Consider the following 20,033-nt stretch of genomic DNA (forward strand, 5'->3'; position numbering starts at 1 on the left):
GCTTCACACGGGATAACGGTCAATTTTATACTGTTTACTTTTCTGAAATGAGACAGTATGACCTCCGGAGGGTACAGCTTCGAAATGAGAAAGCATTCAGACATACTACTTTTTTGGCTTACTGTTTTTCGCATACTATATAGTAGAAAAGTATTAGATTTTGGACGCAGCAATTTTTGACTAGACAACATAACTAGATGTGTTATGCAGTTGACTGATTTAGTGATATTGACAATAACACAAATAATATATATTTGTTCTATAATAATATGCTTTTCAACCAGTCTTCTGTTTCCCACTAATCAATCTGAATCATCTTTTCTAGACAGGAAGTGAAACAAAACATCTTTTTATTCTCTATTGTGAGTGTGACGTATACCCAAGTAATATGGCAATCAAATGAGAAAAAATCTAGGATGGGACTTGATTTTGTCCATTGGGAATTGATTGGATTTGTTGTCGTTTATGTTTGGATTCAATGTTAAAAAAGTTAATGTTTTTGATTAAAGATTACTAGAGCACATGCATTTATAAAATAAATTAATAATAAATTGAATAATTTTAAATGATGTGCACAGATAAGTAATTTATAATAAACACTGCAATATTCCATACAAATAAGAATTATTGACGAAACATGAAAATACGAATTCATTTAGGGACCAAAGATTTTTTGCGATTTATGCATTTCATAATAAAAGCTCAATATGAACGCCAGATGATCCTGTGCCAATAGAGCTGTAATGTAGTCATGTAGTCATAAGTTTCCTGTGATTTCTCATGGTCTGTGACTCTCTCATTTTTCACATTGGATTTCATTTACAGTTCGGCCTAATGATAAATCAATTCAATTTAACCCATAAATAACTGTCTACATTCTTAATGTGATTAAGTACAACAAGGACAACACCATTATAAATAGTGATTCAAAATGTACCCAGTTTGGTTGTTGCTTGGATTTTGCTATTGTTGATGATGTGAGGTTAAAAACATCTGTAGATTTTTTATTATTTTTTATTAAACTATAGTCTTTGACCACTTGATGTGTGTTTTAATCAGTATGAACAGCCAGTTGAGGAGCAAGATAGCTAAACTGACAGGTTTCAGGCTCTCTACCAAACAATAAGATATTCACAGTTTATTACGGCTGAAAGTTTCACTTAAGCTGTGGAGGCTAACAGCTCATTCAAAGCTTTCACTGAAGTGAAAGAGAGTGTGGAGAAAGCAACAGGATTAGATTTTTTTTTCATCCAGAGTTTGTTCCCTGTTATTGTATTGGGTTTTTTGTCAACCTGTGACTCAGAATAGCTTTGAGTCTCAACTGAGTAACATCCAAATTTTAGGTTAACTATGCAGGGGGTATCAGTATTTTTTTTTTTTTTTTTTTTACATTTAAAAAATAAATAAAATTAAGTGTTCCTTGTGAAAAATTTTATATTCTAAGATACTGTTCCATGTAGTCTCTCAATATGTGTTCAGAAAATGCGCATGCATAGTAATGATAAAATAATTAGCAAATAACTCTTTCCCCGCCATTGACGGAATTTTGTCATTACGGTAGGGGGCGCTACTACACATCTTCTGACAGACGGAATCTCCTGATCAAAACACTTTAGAAGATGCAGAAACAAGCGAAGCGATCTCATATGTAATGCATATGTAAATAACATGATCACCAACATTAATAATGTTACTGAATAAAATGTCGAAAGGGTACAAAGTATTAGAGGTGTTGATGGACGCGATCTACTCCATCTGTGTTTTGATCATCGTTCTGAATCCGATCTGGATGTAGTTTTTGACAAAAATGTGATTTTCTCAACTTTTTGCTCAAAATGTTGCTTTTTTATGAAACTTACCCATATTCAAGCGTTGATAATAAAAAAAGAATGCATGAAGCTAGAATCATTTTTTTTTTTTTAAAGCTGAGGGTCTGTTCTTTCTTTTATTGCATGTTCAAATATTCATACAACAAAATATCCTGGGGGCAAATTTTTTTTGTGAGAATGGTCAAAAACGCTGGCGGTGGCTGCCAACTTAAAAAAAAAACGCTGTTGGGTAAAGAGTTAAAACGGTGTTGTTGTTATTGTTAAATGAAACAAAATATTATTAAAAACCTATTGTTGTAACTGAAATAAAGCTAAAATAAAATGAAATATAACTGAAAACTTAAATGAAAAAATCTTTAAATGAAAATGAGACATTCTGCCATGGCAACTACCTGAAATAAATCAATTTAAGTTGAAATACTATTACTAAAACTGAAATGTCAAACAAAGAAATATTTTTAAAAATACTAAAATGACAAAAGCACACGGAAAATTACTAAAACGTAAACAAATTAAAATTAAAAGCTAAAAAATATAAAAATAAAGGCTAATTAAAATTATTATTAAACTATAAACTGTATATAAATAACAACACTATAAAATCATCTTAGAGTTTAATTTAGTATCACTGAAATACTAGTTTTTATGTTTTTCATTTTCATATTGTTGTTAAAGTTTCTCTGAAGTATTTTATGTCAACTACCCAACCTCTTAAAAGGTATGACTATGCAAAGCTGCTACTGATTGGCCAGATGACACACAGGATGGCGTTTGCACAGAGAGGTGTTTTCATCTGTGATTGTGACCTTTTGACCCTTTTCAAAACACACTGTAGTTCTGATACTAAACAAATGTACATTTCTCACTGGTTATTGAAAGACTAAGAAAAAAGTTAGAGTTTCTAAACAATAACGTTTAAGTAGCAGCAGCAAGCAGCAGCTCTTCAAAAATGTCTTCATATTGTTTGTTTGTGAACAAACACAGCTTGTTTGTGAATGTGCTGTAATAGCTCATATTGTCCACAAAGGGGCGCTCTAGACACGCGATCAGACTGTAGTAGGCCCAAGGCAAGAGAAGTCTTGTGTTCATTTGACATCCCCTGGTTAGTTTCCTGAATGTTATTTTCACATGACTTGAGGTGACAAAAGTACATATGCACAATTTGATTTGCATTTCTTTTTACATTTTTAAATGAAAAAAAATATTGCAGATCATGTTAATATATCTGGACTGACACTGTTGGAATTGTAATAATGCAGAACTTTGGATTATATTTACTGTTAGAGCACCAGTGAAATATTTGAGGGAAAGTGAATCTTTCCAGGGACCCTGTGAGTGATTCTGATGTGGCAGCAGTAGGATGTTGTTGAATGTGTTCACACTTTTCACAGACGATACACAGTCTCCAGCCCTAAATAGTGTCAAACAGGAAGAATCATATGAGTAGGAAACCAACCCTACCACAGACAAACAGACACACGCCCACTCATCTGACTTCTCCAAGTGACTGATTTAGACACCCCTTAGACAGGAAGCAAGACTGACAATGTACCTAAGGTCAGTCCGCCATTCACAGCAATGCATCTCATAGGCATTCAAACAGTTTAAAAGCAAAGGGGAATCAAAGGAACCTAAAGAAAGTGAGAGGGAGGAGAGAAAAACGAGATAAAGGCCAGCTGAAGAACCATGGAGGAGGACATCAGGAGAAAAGGGACGCTTTATTTTCATCAGCAACGCTTCGGCAAGGTTAGACTCAAAGTCCTTTTCAGAGCTGTAAAATATTGTGATGATTTTCACCAGTTTCTTTCACAAGGTAAACTAAAGACAAAATCATATTCACACTCTTGAATGGCTGTGGATTCAGCATCGGCAGACTAAACACTGCAAAGAACTGTGGCCGTACTGCCAGAGTCCAAGTGCGCAAAACTGACCCCAGTAACCAATGTATAAATATAGATTGCTATAAAAAATATGTGCAGTAAGTTTCCACAAAAATATTAAGCAGCACATTGTTTTCAACATTGATAATAATAAGAAATGTTTCTTGAGTAAATTAGAATGATTTCTCAATGATCATTTGACTAAAGACTGGAGTAATGATGATGAAAATTCAGCGTTACCATCACAGGAATACATTTTAATAGAGTACATTTTAATATACATTGAAATATAAATTAATTTTAAATAGTAATAATATTCACAAAATTATTGTTTTAATGTATTTTCTGACCAAATAAATGCAGCCTTGGTCACTGTAAGAAACATTACGTTTTACTGACATTCAAATATAAATGTGAATTATATCAGTATAGCCTACATTAGCCTATGTAAGTGATTTTAGTGGCTGTACAACACTGTTCATCCTAATAACTAACTAAAATAGAGAGAGAAAGAGATTGTTCAAATATTTTATACACTGTTCATCCTATAGCGAATCATCACTACAGTCAAATACTTTTTATCTTCATTTTGATGAGTACACTTTTATCATTTTAAACTTTTTTTTTTTTTTTTTTTTTTTAGAAATGTTTAGCTTGAAAGAGTTTTATTGCATCATTTCTTTAAAATAAATACTTATTGGTTTGATATTTGTAATGCAATAACATAAATTATGACTTTAGTGCTGTGTTTCTCAACTGGTGGGTCTGTATAACAAAACAAACAAACAAAAAAGTTTCTAAAAGTTTTCCTTTGCGAGACTTTTATTTTGAAAGACCTTTAAGTAAATAGTGCGTAAGAAAAACGCGTTGCCAGTATCTTGTCAGTTAGTGTCATTATTCTAACATTATTTTCTTAACTAAATAACTAAATTACTAAATAAAAAGTCTCTCACTTACTAACAATTTCGAACCTTAACCAAAAATACCACTATATTTTCACTTTGTGCTACTTTCTATGGCTCATACCATGCAGCTTACTAATGTAGCTAACAAAAAATAGTTTGGAACTGCAATTTAATATCTTATGTTGTTTATTCATCAGTATTAGTGATATTCTTACAATTTATGTATGTTACGTAAAGTGTGTGTATGTGTTAGAATTTTTGAGAAATAAATTTGCTTGTTTCAAATTTAAATAAAATTAGGTCATGACTCATGCATAATGACTTGTGGGTCCAATGGCCAAACCATTTGAAAACCACTGCTAGAGTGTATATAGGCGACATCTATTGTATTCAAATAGCACCAACCAAGCGGCTAACAGACTATAATGTGCGTGTGTCCTCTTCAGCGATGGAGGAAGGTGTGGTGTGTGGTGGTGGCCGAGGGCAGGCGCAACGTCGCGCGACTGGAGCTGTACGAGCACAAACACTCCTCCATCAAACAGGGCTCCACCAAACGCAAACCCGACTACAAACAGGTGATCCGGCTGCGAGAATGCATCCGCATATCAGAGAGCGAGATGGCTGACCGCCCCAAAGACTGCGCCGCCTTTCTCCTCGAGACCTCAGATAAACTTTACGTCTTCGCTTCCCACCATTCAGAGGTGAAGGACTGGATCAGCAGTCTGTGCGAGCAGGCGTTCCCTGTAGGTTGAATGGCATCAAATCACAGCACATAATGATGATGAGCGTTTTGCTAATTGCTTGTAACACATAATGGACACATTCAGGTACAGATGTCCCATTTTAAAACCACTTAATGCTTTTCAGAAAATCGAAGCTGAACAAAGATTGCAGAGAGAGAGTTGCATCTATGATCCTGTTACTGTAAGCAGTTCCAATGTCAGAGAAATGCAGGAAAACTCTCTCTATGACACGGCAGAGAGCGGTAAGCCAGTTCATGTCACGCTAACAACCGACATATATGTTATAAATTATTATAAAATCATCCTTTCTTTACAATTCATCTACCTTTAAAGGAACACGCCAACTTTTTGGGACTTAAGCTATTCACCGTATCCCCCATGAGTAAGATAAGTCCATACATAGCCTACCCTTCTCATCTCTGTGTGTGCCGTAACTCTGTCTGACGCACCCACCGCTAGCCTAGCTTAGCACAAAGACTGGAGGTAAATGGCTCCAGCTAGCATACTGCTCCCAATAAGTGACAAAATAACGCCAACATTTTCCTTTTTACATGTTGTGATTTGTATAGTCACAGCAGTGCTTCGCCTTCTGAGAATATAGTTCCCAGTATGTATACGGTTAGAAGATGGCTGTGTCTCATGTGACCTTGTTATTTGTACACGCTGTGACTATACAAATCACAACATGTAAATAGGAAAATGTTGGCGTTATTTTAGCACTTATTGGGAGCAGTATGCTAGCTGGTATTCTCCCCCCTTTAAAAAACAATATTAATAACAATATTAATATCTTAGTCTATGTTTCATATACCTGGATACTGCTTTAATGCAGCTCACCCTAACATAATATTAGTGATGTTGGAGGGACAGAGAGAGGAGAGAGAGAAGCTATTTTAGTTTGTCCTGTTGCAAGGACGAACAGCCTCTTTTTCAAGCGAAACCTCAGGCTTGAGTCAAATTGCCCATTTGGGCCACAGGTGGCCAACCTTGATTCCATTAAAGGACAGGAAAGAGGGGACACTGTTTTCAGGTGTATGTATAGAGAGAGCTCATTCAGGGGAGACGACAAATGAAATGAAGCAGAGGGATGCAAGCTGTCCTCAAATTCACCCAAGGCGACTTCTTATTGACTTCCTGCTTCTTCCTTTTCATCTAGTTCAAGATTTCTATTGGTCCTTGAGTATCATTGACAACAGGGCACTTCTTTTGTGGCGCTTGCTAAGGCAAGCATCTCTAGCACTATTACTAAGTTTTTGGTGCGTAACTTATCCCAGACATAACTGAAAAGCAATGAAAAAGAGTTGTGATTTTCCCCTGGTGGACAGTAAAACAGCCCAAACATCCAATAGAGTTACCTTGAAAGAGGGTCCTGGGCCATATCTGAGTCTGAATCGGTAAACAATTAGCTAGCGAAACACCAACAACAACTTACGAACTAGCTAGAAAAACACCCACATTAACAGTAACCACTAGCATTGTGCTAGCGTTGTAGCTGTGACTTTTGTATGGGCAATTTGTGTGTGTGTGTGTGTGTGTGTGTGTGTGTGTGTTCAAATTAAAACCATTAGCTTTAAATTATGTTGTTTCAAATCCTCATAATTAAGTGTCACTTCCCATGGGCCAGAAGAGCAGGCAAATATAGTTTTATCTTCTGTTTTATCACTTGAGGTAAAAGATCTCAGACTGTCATGAGGGCTCCGTCTGGTTCCGCTGCAAGTTTTTAGAGCAGCACATACAGACAGAATGACAAGCAGAGGAGAGAGAGAAAATGAGGAAGGGAGGTGGATGAAACTAGTTTGTCTGTAAATCTGTACTTCATGAACTTCAAAATGTTTCTATTTTTGTCAGAGGAGGGGTGACGCATCACATCCTCTTTTTTTTCTGTACGCCATGCCATCACACAAAACAGCTCTTGACAAATAAGTACATGATTTAAAAATAGATAAATAAAAAGTTAAATATATGTATATAATGTACAACATATATAACATCAATATACAACAAATATATATAATGGTGGATGCACGAATCTTGAACTTATTCTTAATGCAACAATGTGTAAAAAGTTATAAAAACAAGTCATAAAAAGTATAGAGAAACCATTTTTAATTTGATTGTGTGAAAACATTTTTTTAATTCTTGCATGACCATTTCCCCTGAAACTTTCTCTTTAAAAATGCTGCTTCAGTACTGAAAATGCGAGGTCATGTCAGATTCATTATGGGATTCTGGATCCCACGCTGCATCCCCAGTTGCATACTACACATTTAGGCCTTTATCATTTTCCATTCATACATAACATTTGCATACTTTACACTGTGTATATGGCAGACATAATAAAGAGTATTATGCCAATATACCATGTTGAACATATAGTCTCAATTTCCAGTGTCCTTGGTTGAGGACTGAGCGAATAGCTTTTAATTATAAGCAAATCGCTATTGGCAGAACATGAAGTGATTATGTTCATCATCCTCCTCTTAACTGTCTCTTAATGCCTTTTTTATTTCATTTTCTCCTATGCACATTTTACAAAATGGCTATTATTCATATTAACTGTACAAATTAAGACGTCTTTGTATGGAAAAGATCTCAATCTAGTTGCCAAGCTGACCTGAAATGCTTCATCTAGCAGCCGGAGAGTTTCTGAAAGTTTAAAGATGCTAGAGGTCAGGCTCGCAGCAGTTTAAGAATAATTGGATTGCAACCTCCCTCTGATAGATTTGATTGGACGAGCAGAAGTGTTTCAAGTCGGTAGGTTGTGCGTGGTGTATGATGTTTTGTATAGAAGCTCGCTTTTCATCACAGAAAAAAAACTGGAAGCAGGTGGAAACTAAACATGACCTTCACTTAATCAGAGAAGCAAACAGGCTGGCATCTGTCTTCAGGTTTACATTAGACGGAATCAATGATTTATTTGACCAGTCTTCGTTTCAAGTGTTTATGTCACTGGTTTTGAAGGTCACATGATTAACAGTGTAAGCAAAGCAACACACTGTTATTAATATCTATCTATCCATCCATCCATCCATCCATCCATCCATCCATCCATCCATCCATCCGTCCGTCAGCGTTCAAAAGCATGATTTAAAAAAAAAACAACTTTTATTCAGCAATGATGGATTAAAATGCTCAAAAGTAACAGTAAAAAATGTATTAAAAGTGTATTGTCACTATATATATATATATATATATATATATATATATATATATATACATGACACATTATATAACAGTACAGAATATAACTATGGTATGTAACATTATATACTATATTAATAACAAATATTTGCATAGATATTTCCTTAACGAAAACTTACTATGAGAGACAGTATATAAATAACATACAGTACATTATATAATATTAAATTATATAAACAATATAAAATAATTTTTTTTAACATTTGGCAAAAAAAATTGTTTTAGCTTCCACTTCGTTTGACACCCTGAAAAATGTCAGATGCATTGCATTGTGGGATACAGTCGCCCACGTTGTGTGCTCTGTCAAATATTACATATTTAAGGAAGTGCATACAAAATGAAATGTCAGATGGAAACAGATTTCTAAAGACAAACAGAGTGTTTTGGGACAGCAAAGCTATATTGTAGTTCCTGTTGTATATTTTTAGCCGATAGATGTAACACCCGTGGGCCAGATAAGAAGGAAGTGGTATTTTTTCTCTCTGATCTATACTTCGAGAGTCAAGATAGTATCAGCAGCTCGCAGCTGGAATCGCATTTCCGTGCCTTTCCTTCCCGAGAAGCCCCCGACTCACCATCTACTGAATCCGCAGTCTCGGAATCTTATTTATGCAGGTGTTGCAGTTTCACATTGAGGTGAACTTCACACTGTTCTTGTGGTGGTCTCTAATAATGCTGCTGTGGTTTGACTGTGCCTTTGACACCGCTGTGGTTTTAAAGCGTAGAGCACAAACAGACCAATTAGTGGCGAAAATGTTTTTGATCACGCATTGTTTGCGATGTTTGAAATTGGCAAACAGAAGACACTGAAGACATGTAAAAATAAATATACACATATGCACAATTAAATTGATGGCTAATTAATGTATCGTTTCTTCTGATCTGCGTAATATGCTGATGAACTGGTTCTGTTAAGACTCTTTTTAATCAGTGACCCAACAATCAGAGGCTGATTAACACTCGGCAGATCTCATCAGACACCCTCGAAATCAAGATGGGCACCGGGAGTCAGTTTAACATAAATGAACACATAAAAGTAATTGTCAAGTCCTGCTTTGCACCAAAGCACGACTCTGGAAAACATGATAAAAACAGAATGTTTGCATGATCCCCCCCTCCTCCAAATTGACAACTTAGTCACCTAAACAAAACTCCTTGTCAACAGCTCTATTAAAAATCAAGGGCGTTCAAGTGAATGATGGTGGCGTACAATTAAAAGACAATAGCTCTATTTGAAGACCCAGTGTGCTCCGTTGCTGCCTACATAGACACTTAAATGTAATGGAACCTCATTAGTGACAGATTCGAAACGCCCTACATATGTGCATTATACAAATTGTGCTCATCGCCCAAGCAAAATAGTTATTTTCTATTAGACTTAACTATTTTATATCCATATGGGTCCTGAATAAAGTATATTGATAATCAGCATTTATCTGAGTTTGTCGCCATGTTGGATGTAAAAACTGGCATTATGGGATTGCCTTCTCTACTAAGGATATATGCAAAGCTGAATTTGGCCAAAATGAGGCCACATTTTGTGTGTGTGTGTGTGTGTGTGTGTGTCAGGAAAGCAGCTTAAATGTATTTAAATGCTGTCTAGTCAGCTCACTAGGCTTTTAAACAGAGCCAATTCATTTCATTTTCCACTATTGGTGCATTCAATTCTTCCTGAAAAGTTATGAGTTGGGAAGTTGTAATTATGACATCAGGTGACATAATTTACTAACCGTCAAGCCATCTTTGGTGTATATGACTTTCTTCTTTCAGCCAAACACCATTGGAGTTATATTAAAAAAAATATTCTGGCTCTTCCAAGCTTTTTAATGGGAGTGAATAGTAACTGAGATTTTGAAGCCCATAAAAGTTCATCCATCCATCATAAAAGTGCTCCATACTGCTCCAGGGGGTTAATAAAGGCCTTCTGAAGTGAAGCAATGTGTTTTTGTCAGAAACATAATCCATATTTATAACTTTATGAATCACTGGCTTCTGGAGATCTAGCCGAAGAGTGAACTCTGACCCGACGCATGACATATTGACGAATGTGGAAGCGCAGAGGATATAAACAAAACACTGTCTACTCTCCCCTAAGCTTACACTACTATATCCTACGTCATACGCCGGAACTCGACTCTCGTGAACGCTTGGACGGCTGTTACCGGAAGCCAGTGATTACAGTTTATAAATAATAATGGATATATTTCTTATAAAAATGCATCGCTTCATTTCAGAAGGCCTTTATTAACCCCCTGGATTACTTTTATGATGGATGGATGTGCTTTTTTTGGGCTTCAAAATCTGTTACTATTCACTCCCATTGTAAAGCTTGGAAGAGCCAGGATATTTTTTAATATAACTCCGATTGTGTTTGACTGAAAGAAAAAAGTCATATACACCTAGGAAGGCTTTAGGGTGAGTAAATTATGGGATTATTTTCATTTTTGGGAGAACTAACCATTTAATTGGACAAAGATGGTGATGTATCTTTTCTTCAAAAAATACAGCTAATTTGGCGAATTTGTATAAATTTGTATGTTTTGGTGCAATCTCCATAGTGCAATCTGCAATCACTGAATGTTATGTTTAGGGGTGAACCTTCATGCTTAAATCTTTTTTCTACTTACTTACAATACAATAGAAACAAAATACATTTCCATTATAAATTGATACAAAATAGAGCAAAGTTTTAAACTTTAGCTAACAGTCCGGCAAGGTTCTCTCAAAGCTATGAACAAACGTTCTTCCAGTAACATTGAATTTTTGTTCAAAATCTTTAATACTGTTCTCAAAACATTAGCACAAAAACAGTATTTATTATTTACTTTTTTCTTTTCAGTTCGTCTAACGTTTTTAAGAAGATGCTTATTGTTTCCGAATGTTGGAAGAACATTCAAAACTTACGTTCCTATAATGTTTGCAAAATTATAAAATAAAATATATATTATGTAACCAAAAAAAAAAAAAGAAAAAAAACATTTTACAAACTGAAAGTTTTGAACGTTCAAAGAATATTCAGAAATAACGTTTTCAACTTAATGGGAACGTTAGCAAAATTTACTTAATTGAGGTTTGGCAATAAGTTCCTGCTTATTTTTTTTTCTAAATTGATGCTTTAAGTAACTCGAATATCAATAAAATTACAAAAGGAGTAAAGAGAAATGAACGTGTGCATACAAGAATGATTGTTAATCCAGTGGAAGAACATTGTTTGCACAGATAAGAATGATTACGCACAATTGTTGGTGAATTATTGGTAATCTTAAAGAAGACATGCAAAGGACAAAATAAAATGATTCTTGTTCATCATCCAGTAAAATCTGACACTAACTAGCATGTGTCCAGTGAGTCGTGCTTGACACATGTGTCACCTGTATCTCCAGATAGCATGAGAACTGTGTACTGCTGCATGTAACATTCTCCCTTAGCGGCACTGCGAACGAGAGCGAACAGAAAAAACAAGCAGATTTGACATTCACGGTCACGGGTGAGGCCTCACAGGGCAACAAGCCAACAGTCTGAGAGCTCGTTTCATCCTGGAAGATGTAGAGCGAGGAGGAAGAGGCTCAGAAAATGACAGCTGTGAACATCAACCGAAGGAACAAAGGCTGAAGTTAGACGGGTCTGCCTTCTCTGGCTTCTTCCTGCTCCTGTGGACATCCAATTTTGAATTTCAAAGCTATCTCCAGAGGAAAAGCAATAGGTTGTGTTCCCTGCTGACTTCGGGTGCAAGTCTGCGTTTCAGTGACTTGTGATTCAGCTATATTGTACTTGCACCCATGTGGAAAGTTCATAAGTTGAAATTGTGGGAGTGGATGGAAATATTTAAAGGAACAGCTCATCCTAAATGGTGGTTTAAACTCTTCGGACTTTCTTTCTTCTGTTGAATGCAAAAGGAGGAGTTAGGCAGAATGCTCGTCATGCAATAAATTAGTTTGTGATTTTATACTGCAAGCTTCAAATAGAGCACACATCATCACTGAATTATCATAAAATCAACACAAAAGTACCTTTAAAGTTGTACATGTAGGACATATGACAAATGTGGTTTTGTCAGTTAGCCACATGACGCAAAAACCAATGACTTAAGTATTTTATTAGCTAAAATCAATGTCTTTATTCATAAATGTGTCCTCAATGGTGTAGAATTACCTCTCCCAATGATCCGACTTATCCTCGTACGCTAAGAATTTCTTATCTTTATTTACATGGGACAGGCAACTCCACGGTGGCTTCCATGTCGTTCCGCCATCTTGAAAATCTACAATAGCAGAGAGGGACAAAAAAAAGCCAAAGGGGGTAATCCATCCGCCGGAAACTGAAGCCTCCCCGGGCCGCCATTGTAGCAGAACATCACCTGCTGTTAGCATCCCATTGACTCCCATTCATTTTGGCGTCACTTTGACAGCGAACAACTTTACATCTGAGGCGTCCAAAGACTCCATTTGTCCATTATTCATTTCTAAAGAAACACGACAATGTATAAAAGGCTCCATTACCTTGTATCTTACGTTATGGCCCTGTAGAAGCCGTTTTTGTAAAAATAGGCTAACCATTGCGTCATAAACACGCGACTCTCTGTCGCACAGACTAGACATTACCGTAAAGACAGGCGGAGAAGCTCGCAAGCAATAGGGAGGACGTGGAGGCATAAAATCCGATAAAGTCAAGGGAGAAGCCCATAGAGAGTGATAAAGTTGATCCTGCTGCTAGCTCATGGACAGCTAATACTCACGCTCTCCGTCTCTGCGAGATTCGGAAGGGAATGATTCAGATTTCTCTCGGCACAGCTAGAAGACTGACAGCTGTCAGACAGGTTGCTCACGTCACATCTACGTCGCCAAGCTCAGTTTGAGCCTGCGCAGTACGCCTGACGATCAGGAAGTGAGTGCTTCAAATGGGCTTCACTTTTCTCCGTTGAAATCTATGGGGTCGCTGTGTCCATCTTATATACTGTCTATGCAAAAAGCACTAGGCTAATTCAATGCGTTTCCACAATTTACAATTTCACCGCTAGATGGGAGAAATTCCTACACATTGTGCTTTAAAAAATTAAAACAAGGGTTGACAATGACTTATATTTTATACAGTTCCTTATTTTATTTTGTGTTTTAGTTTCAAATGGCACACAACAAGATATTCACATTGTGTTGTTTTTATTCTTCCTGCTTTCATTTTGTGCTAACACTCACAAGTTTCTTTTGTCTTGCAGTTCGAGATTTTCTGGTTATAGCAGTGGGCACAGAGGCGGCCATTCGGTGCAGTCTGTATGGGGACTATATCCTCACTCCCCTGCAGGACTGCTTGATCCTGAAGGACGTCAAAACCAAGGAAGTGCTTTTCAATTGGCCGTACTGTTACGTAAGGAAGTTTGGACAAGACACGGTAAGCTGGTGTCACTTTAAATTGTGGTTAATGACATGGTGCTATTTTTTTCACATCTATTATTCTATATATATATTGGGTGTAACATTCACAATAATAACGACTTATTACCTCATACCTCCTCACAGTCCCGGTTCTGAATGTTTTTGGTATAGCAGGGGGAAAAACAAACAATTAATGAATTAATAAAATCATTTTTATTAAACAGTGGCTTACTGAACAATGTCTGTAGTTACATTTTAAATAGTCTGTAAATATTGCATGCGTTGCAGCAACACACTGCAGTTTATGGTGCTGCTGTAATTGGGGGAATTTGAAGTGTTTACTCTTTTGGGTGCGAAATATGTTAGCAAAATATTTTAAAATAAGGTTAGAATTATTGCACTCACATTCTTATCCGCTCTGTCTGACGCACATACACACGCTGGCACTCGTTCATTGAAGTCTACTAAGTGGAAAATAGACTTATCTATATATCTTATCTATATATATATAGAAAATCCTGTATGTGAAAATGGAAATACTTGCAAGAATTTGTAACATTTACAGGTAAGTATACAACTGCAAGATGTAAGATATGCGCTGAAGAAAACTAGTATCACGGTTTTCACAAAAATGTTAGGCAGCACAACAGTTTTTAACAGATATTATAGAATATCTAACATTTTAAAGGGGTGGTTGATTATGATTTCACTTTTCTAACTTTAGTTAGTGTGTAATGTTGCTGTTTGAGCATAAACAACATCTTCAAAGTTACAACGCTCAAAGTTCAAAGCAAAGGAAGATATTTGCTTTTAAAGAAATAGCTTTTTAAGGACTACAACAAACGTACTACAACTTAAACTTTTTTAATTATGCTTGCAAACAGAACAGAGATGACAATCATGGTATACAATTTTGTAACAAAATTACAAAAATGTCTTTACAAAATATAACAACAATATGTACAATGTCATCTGAACATACAGAATAAAGGAAGAAGTTAGAAATGTGTAACTAACTAAAACAAAGAGACAATAAATGAGAAAGATGATAGAAAAACAATAATAACTAAAATAAAAAAATAAAAAAGATCATGAGGGTAAGATATTATTTTATATATAATTTAGTGTACACAAATTAAAGTCATTACAATTTGAAATTGTTTGAATTGCTTTCTTATTTACTGAGTATGAAATAGTGTTAAGGTACATTTTAAATTCTTTAAAAAAACAACAATAAAAATTGATTTGTTGAATTTATGGATATACAATTTGCCAATAAAATAAATTAAATTAGTAACAAAGCAGGCTTTGTTTTTAGTGGGGTCAGAATGGGGTCAGAATCAAAGTAATGTCTTTAAATGTTACTGATATATCTTGCTGGATATTATCTTTAATAAATATGTCAATATTTTTCCATAGTTGTTCAGTATAGAAACATGGCCAAAATAAATGATAAACTGTGTGAACTTGGCAAAATTAACATCTTGTATCAATATTACTTTTATACATAAACCCCGCCCCCCTGAACACGATTTATAGATTAACAAGACAGAATATGCTAATCAATGACTAGAAGATAACTACACATATTCATCAATTAACCATTCAGAAATGCCCGGTTGCATTCTACATGTTGTCACTTCTTCATGAGTCTCTGCATCATTGTCTGAAGCCGGTTTGAATACAAAAGGCTAAAAGTTTTTGAAATTTTCTGTGTGAGTGCCATCTCTTGAAGCTCCGCCCCCTGTGCCACCAGTAGCAGCTCATTTGCATTTAAAGGAGCAGACACAAAACGGTGCACTAGCTATATAAACAAATCTATATTTTGAGCTAAAACTTCACATACACACTCTGGGGACATCAGAGACTTATTTTACATCTTGTGAAAAGGACATTATACCACCCCTTTAACAAAACTGTTTCACATGTGGTGAAATTAACATGCAGAAAAAAACCCTTAAAACAGGAAATGGCAGCATGTCATATCACCAGTGTAATATTTAAATAAATAAAAAACTTTACAATATCGAACACACTTTTGTGCATCCATGTATAAAGATTTTTACTTGGTTACACATGATGTTATGTTTCTTTAAAAAATGGTATAAAAAGTTTTCTTTAACAATGAAACCAACATGAATACAAATATTCCATTGTGATGTTTCCTTTCCTTTATCTTGTCATTGATCCTTTGATGTAAATATGTCATTTTTATTCACTCTTTACTTTCAAAAGAGCTTTAGTGTTGTCAATGTGCAGGTGTGAGATAAAAAAAACAAAACAATTTCCTCATTTAAACATGTTGAATTTAATTTGCATGCCTTTTCTCATGGGAGAGAAACAGCCTTTCTTTATTAACGCCCGAGTGATTGTGGACAAACATCTCTGGTCTGAAATAGATTTCATAACTTTCCCTTCTCTTTTCTTTCCCTCAGCTGTCTTTTTCCTTTGAGGCTGGTCGCAGATGTGAGTCCGGCGAGGGGAATTTCGAGTTTGCAACCCATCAGGGTGAAAGACTGTTCGATGTTGTTAGTGCATCCATCCAGAATCTGCCCAAACCCTCCACAGCCAAGCCGAACAGTCTTGACCATGCGGAACAAAGGAGAGTTCAAGAAACCGTGGCCACGGATGAAACCTACGACTACGCCATAGAAACTCAAAGCTCTGACTTTTTACCTGAGGGCAAGAAGCAGAGAGCAGCAAAAATGCTCAACCCTGCTTGGAGGAGCCTTTCTTTGAACGCAATGGAGCCACAAAGCGAAAGTCGAGTGATGAGCATTGACGCCGACCTCGAGAATAAGGAAGCCGTCTACGCCACGGTGTCAAAAGCTCAGCCAAAAGCCACTTCCCCATCAGACCCTAAAATGCACTGGCAAAACCTGAGAAAAGCTCTCCAGTCTGCATCTCTCCAAGACGCTTTCAATACCAACGCTGACATTTCCCAGTCGTCTGATTTCGAGATCTCCCGGGAAGAGTGCGCACGTGAAGAGACGGAAGATTTGACGGACTTGTTGGGTGATTCCATCCAGCAATTAGCAATTAATGACGCGTTACAGGACATCAGCGGGGAGCCAATTTATGCAGATCCACAGGATTTCCAAGCCAGAGCTGAGTGGGTTGTCGGTGCTGTGTGCGAATCGGAGGAGGTCATCGAGGCTAATCAAAGAGCTTATTATGGGGCAGACCACCTAGCTGAGCAGGACTTCTTCTACAGCCCACAGGCCATGGCTGCCCCCTCCAATCCAGATGATACGTACTCAACTTATGACAATTTGCTGTTGATGGGGAGGCGCATATAATGGCATTTCTCAGTCAAAATCAAGGGAGGTGATTCATAAGAATTGTACCTGTTTGAATATACACTTTATGGACAAAATTATTGGAACAGACTCATTATTGAAATGCAGTTTCAACACTTTTATAACGTCAGTACCTGATCTCACAAATGCTCTAAAAAGTCCTACATTCTCATGTGTCTCAAGACTTTTGTCCATAATAGTGTATATAAAGGGTGTAATGGCACACGTATTCGTACAGAATGCATGTGTACCAAATGAATACAGCGTTGTTTTAACCACTGCATGTGCAGAACTTGTGCGTGTAATGTAGTTTCAAACTCTGAGTTTGCCCCATGATGGGATAGTAGCCTATAGTTTATGTCGATATATTTTGATGAATCTGAAAAAGTGGACGATCCAAGTTGTCTTAAACATGAGACATGCTTTATTAAGTGCTTCAAACTCATTGCTCTCCCTACTGTCAGATGCTTGTGTCGCCTATTAACTATTAATTGAATAACTTTTAAACTAGTGATTTTTTTGGCAATGTAGCAATAGTTTACATCATTAATGAAAATGATTATAAGTTTTACTGAGAAAATATGCTTTCTTTTTATACGCCGTGTCTTCGGCTAAGAGTCTGGATGGGGGTCATTAGGGTCTGCACTTGAAAACCCTTGGTTTAGTGAATTCGCCATGCTCTTTACTTGGTGAAAAACAACAAAACCTCTCCTGTCACTTCATGTATCATGTTTTTCCACTTAATACCCTCTTCCAGGAAATCTTTGATTGCTAGCTGGAGAAATGTTCATAAAATCCGCTTGACTGTAATGGAACAGTAATAATTACAGTTGGTGGGACAAGCATTGGCTGCGGTCTGTCTCTGGCAGGCTGATTTAATTAAGTGTGCGACGGGACCTGCGGCTCCAAGCTGATTGGGATCCCGACCTGCCGGAGTATGAAGATGTCACAGCGCTTCATTCATCTCGTGCTGTCTGTCACTCTCTCCGCTGAGATGACGCCTGCTGGAACAGAGTGTGCAGAATGATGCCGTTTGGAGGGCTTTCATTTCATTTCATTCATTTCATATACTCTACTGAAAAAGTTCATTTAATTCTCGGATGGTTAATAAAAGCAATTGTAAAAAATAAAACTAGTAATCATCTATTCCTAAATAACGTACACACCAGGATTTGTACACATTTTTTTTGTTGCTATGACTGATCATTATAAAAATAAAAATAAATAATATATATTTATTTTTAATATGTGATTTTTTGCAGTTATTACTTTATGAAGATACATTTGGAGATGTTTTCTTTTTAGCTCTATCAGGGGTGTGACGATACCCTCATGTCACGGTTCGATACGTATCGCGATACTGAACTCACGATACGACATTATTGCGATACTCCAAAACATATGATAAAAGGTTAACAAAAAATTTACTGTTGAGTAAAATGTTAAATTTGATATTACATTGGGGATGTACATGAATAGGCTTGGACTATGTGCTGGTAACCCAATGCACAGGACAACGGTGACACCAGAATAAAAAATATTCATAATTCTGAAGCTGAAAATGAATTATTTGAGACGAATATGCTTGCACTCTGTCACTGACTAGATATATTTAAAATAATACAGGCCACTTTTTACTGGTATCAGGACACACAAATATTCCCGCATTGCATTATTATACATATATTCAACATTTTATAGTTTAATGCAGTACTGAAACACAGTCTCTCAGTAATTTTTATTTTGGGTGAACTATACAAAATATATATTGTCACTCTCCACGACACATATTGTTGCATTTTTGTATTGCGCTAATATTGTCACACAACAACAATATACTGTTACACCCATACTAACTATCTATCTATCTATCTATCTATCTATCTATCTATCTATCTATCTATCTATCTATCTATCTATCTATCTATCTTCTATCTATCTATCTATCTATCTATCTATCTATCTATCTATCTATCTATCTATCCACATATATTCTGACAAGACAAGGAAAAACAGTATTTTTAGCACCACTGAGCAAAAATACTCACATATGTAATTCCCTAATCTGCAACACAAATATTATAGATGGGCTTCGTATTTCTGAATTGTAATATTGGAATAGAAATGAACAAGTTTTAATGTCCACTTTGATGGACTGGCACTAGGGGGCAGTCTCTCTCTCCCAACACATAATGACTGCTTTTGATGTTTGTGAAAAGTCCTGCTGAATACCGAATACTATTTTGCAGATGTAAAATATGAAATGATCAATTTGATATGAGTCTCCAGAGAAACCAATGAGATATGTTTCTCTGATGTGATTTTGCATTCGGAGACCTTGCAATGAAAACTAGTCTTTCTTGAAGTTTGATATTCTATTTTCCCCTGACAGGGTATTGGGTCAGGCGAAAATACAGCGGCGTAACTGCAAAAAGAATCTGTGTGGTTAGTCTGTGAAATCCTAACAGCTGAAAAGCCAAAATGCTTTTGTATTGTGTACACTTCGACAAAACTAGCGAATTCCAGTGCCTTAATTAGACAAATGGCAACACCACAAGTGTAAATGAAAGCAGACCGTGGAAGAACAGCCCAAAGGGAAACGCAACGCATTATCTTCGAGGAGAAGCGCTTTCACGGGCCAGAGGATGTTCAGTGACACCGTTTGCTTCAGCGGTTGACCTTCGAGCTCAGGCCATCAAATGCCTCCTGTTAAGAAACACAGCAAACCCTCATCAGACTTGCTGTAAACATGATACCAAATTAAGGTAACACATTTCACTTTGTCATCCTGCACGAACAATATTAGA

General features: G+C 36.3%; 1 protein-coding gene across 1 annotated transcript; it reads left to right on the top strand.

The window, feature by feature from the left end:
- Positions 1–3,354: 3,354 nt before the first annotated feature.
- dok2l (docking protein 2-like) lies at positions 3,355–18,436 on the top strand. The gene is made up of 5 exons (XM_079600012.1): positions 3,355–3,575; positions 5,061–5,357; positions 5,482–5,599; positions 13,771–13,943; positions 16,363–18,436. The coding sequence occupies exons 1-5, from the start codon at positions 3,516–3,518 to the stop codon at positions 17,224–17,226; spliced, it is 1,512 nt and encodes a 503-aa protein (XP_079456138.1). The 5' UTR covers positions 3,355–3,515; the 3' UTR covers positions 17,227–18,436.
- The last annotated feature ends 1,597 nt before the right edge of the window (positions 18,437–20,033 follow it).

This window comes from Phoxinus phoxinus (genome assembly GCF_949152265.1).
Source record: "Phoxinus phoxinus genome assembly, chromosome: 23".
NCBI classification, from domain to species: domain Eukaryota; kingdom Metazoa; phylum Chordata; class Actinopteri; order Cypriniformes; family Leuciscidae; genus Phoxinus; species Phoxinus phoxinus.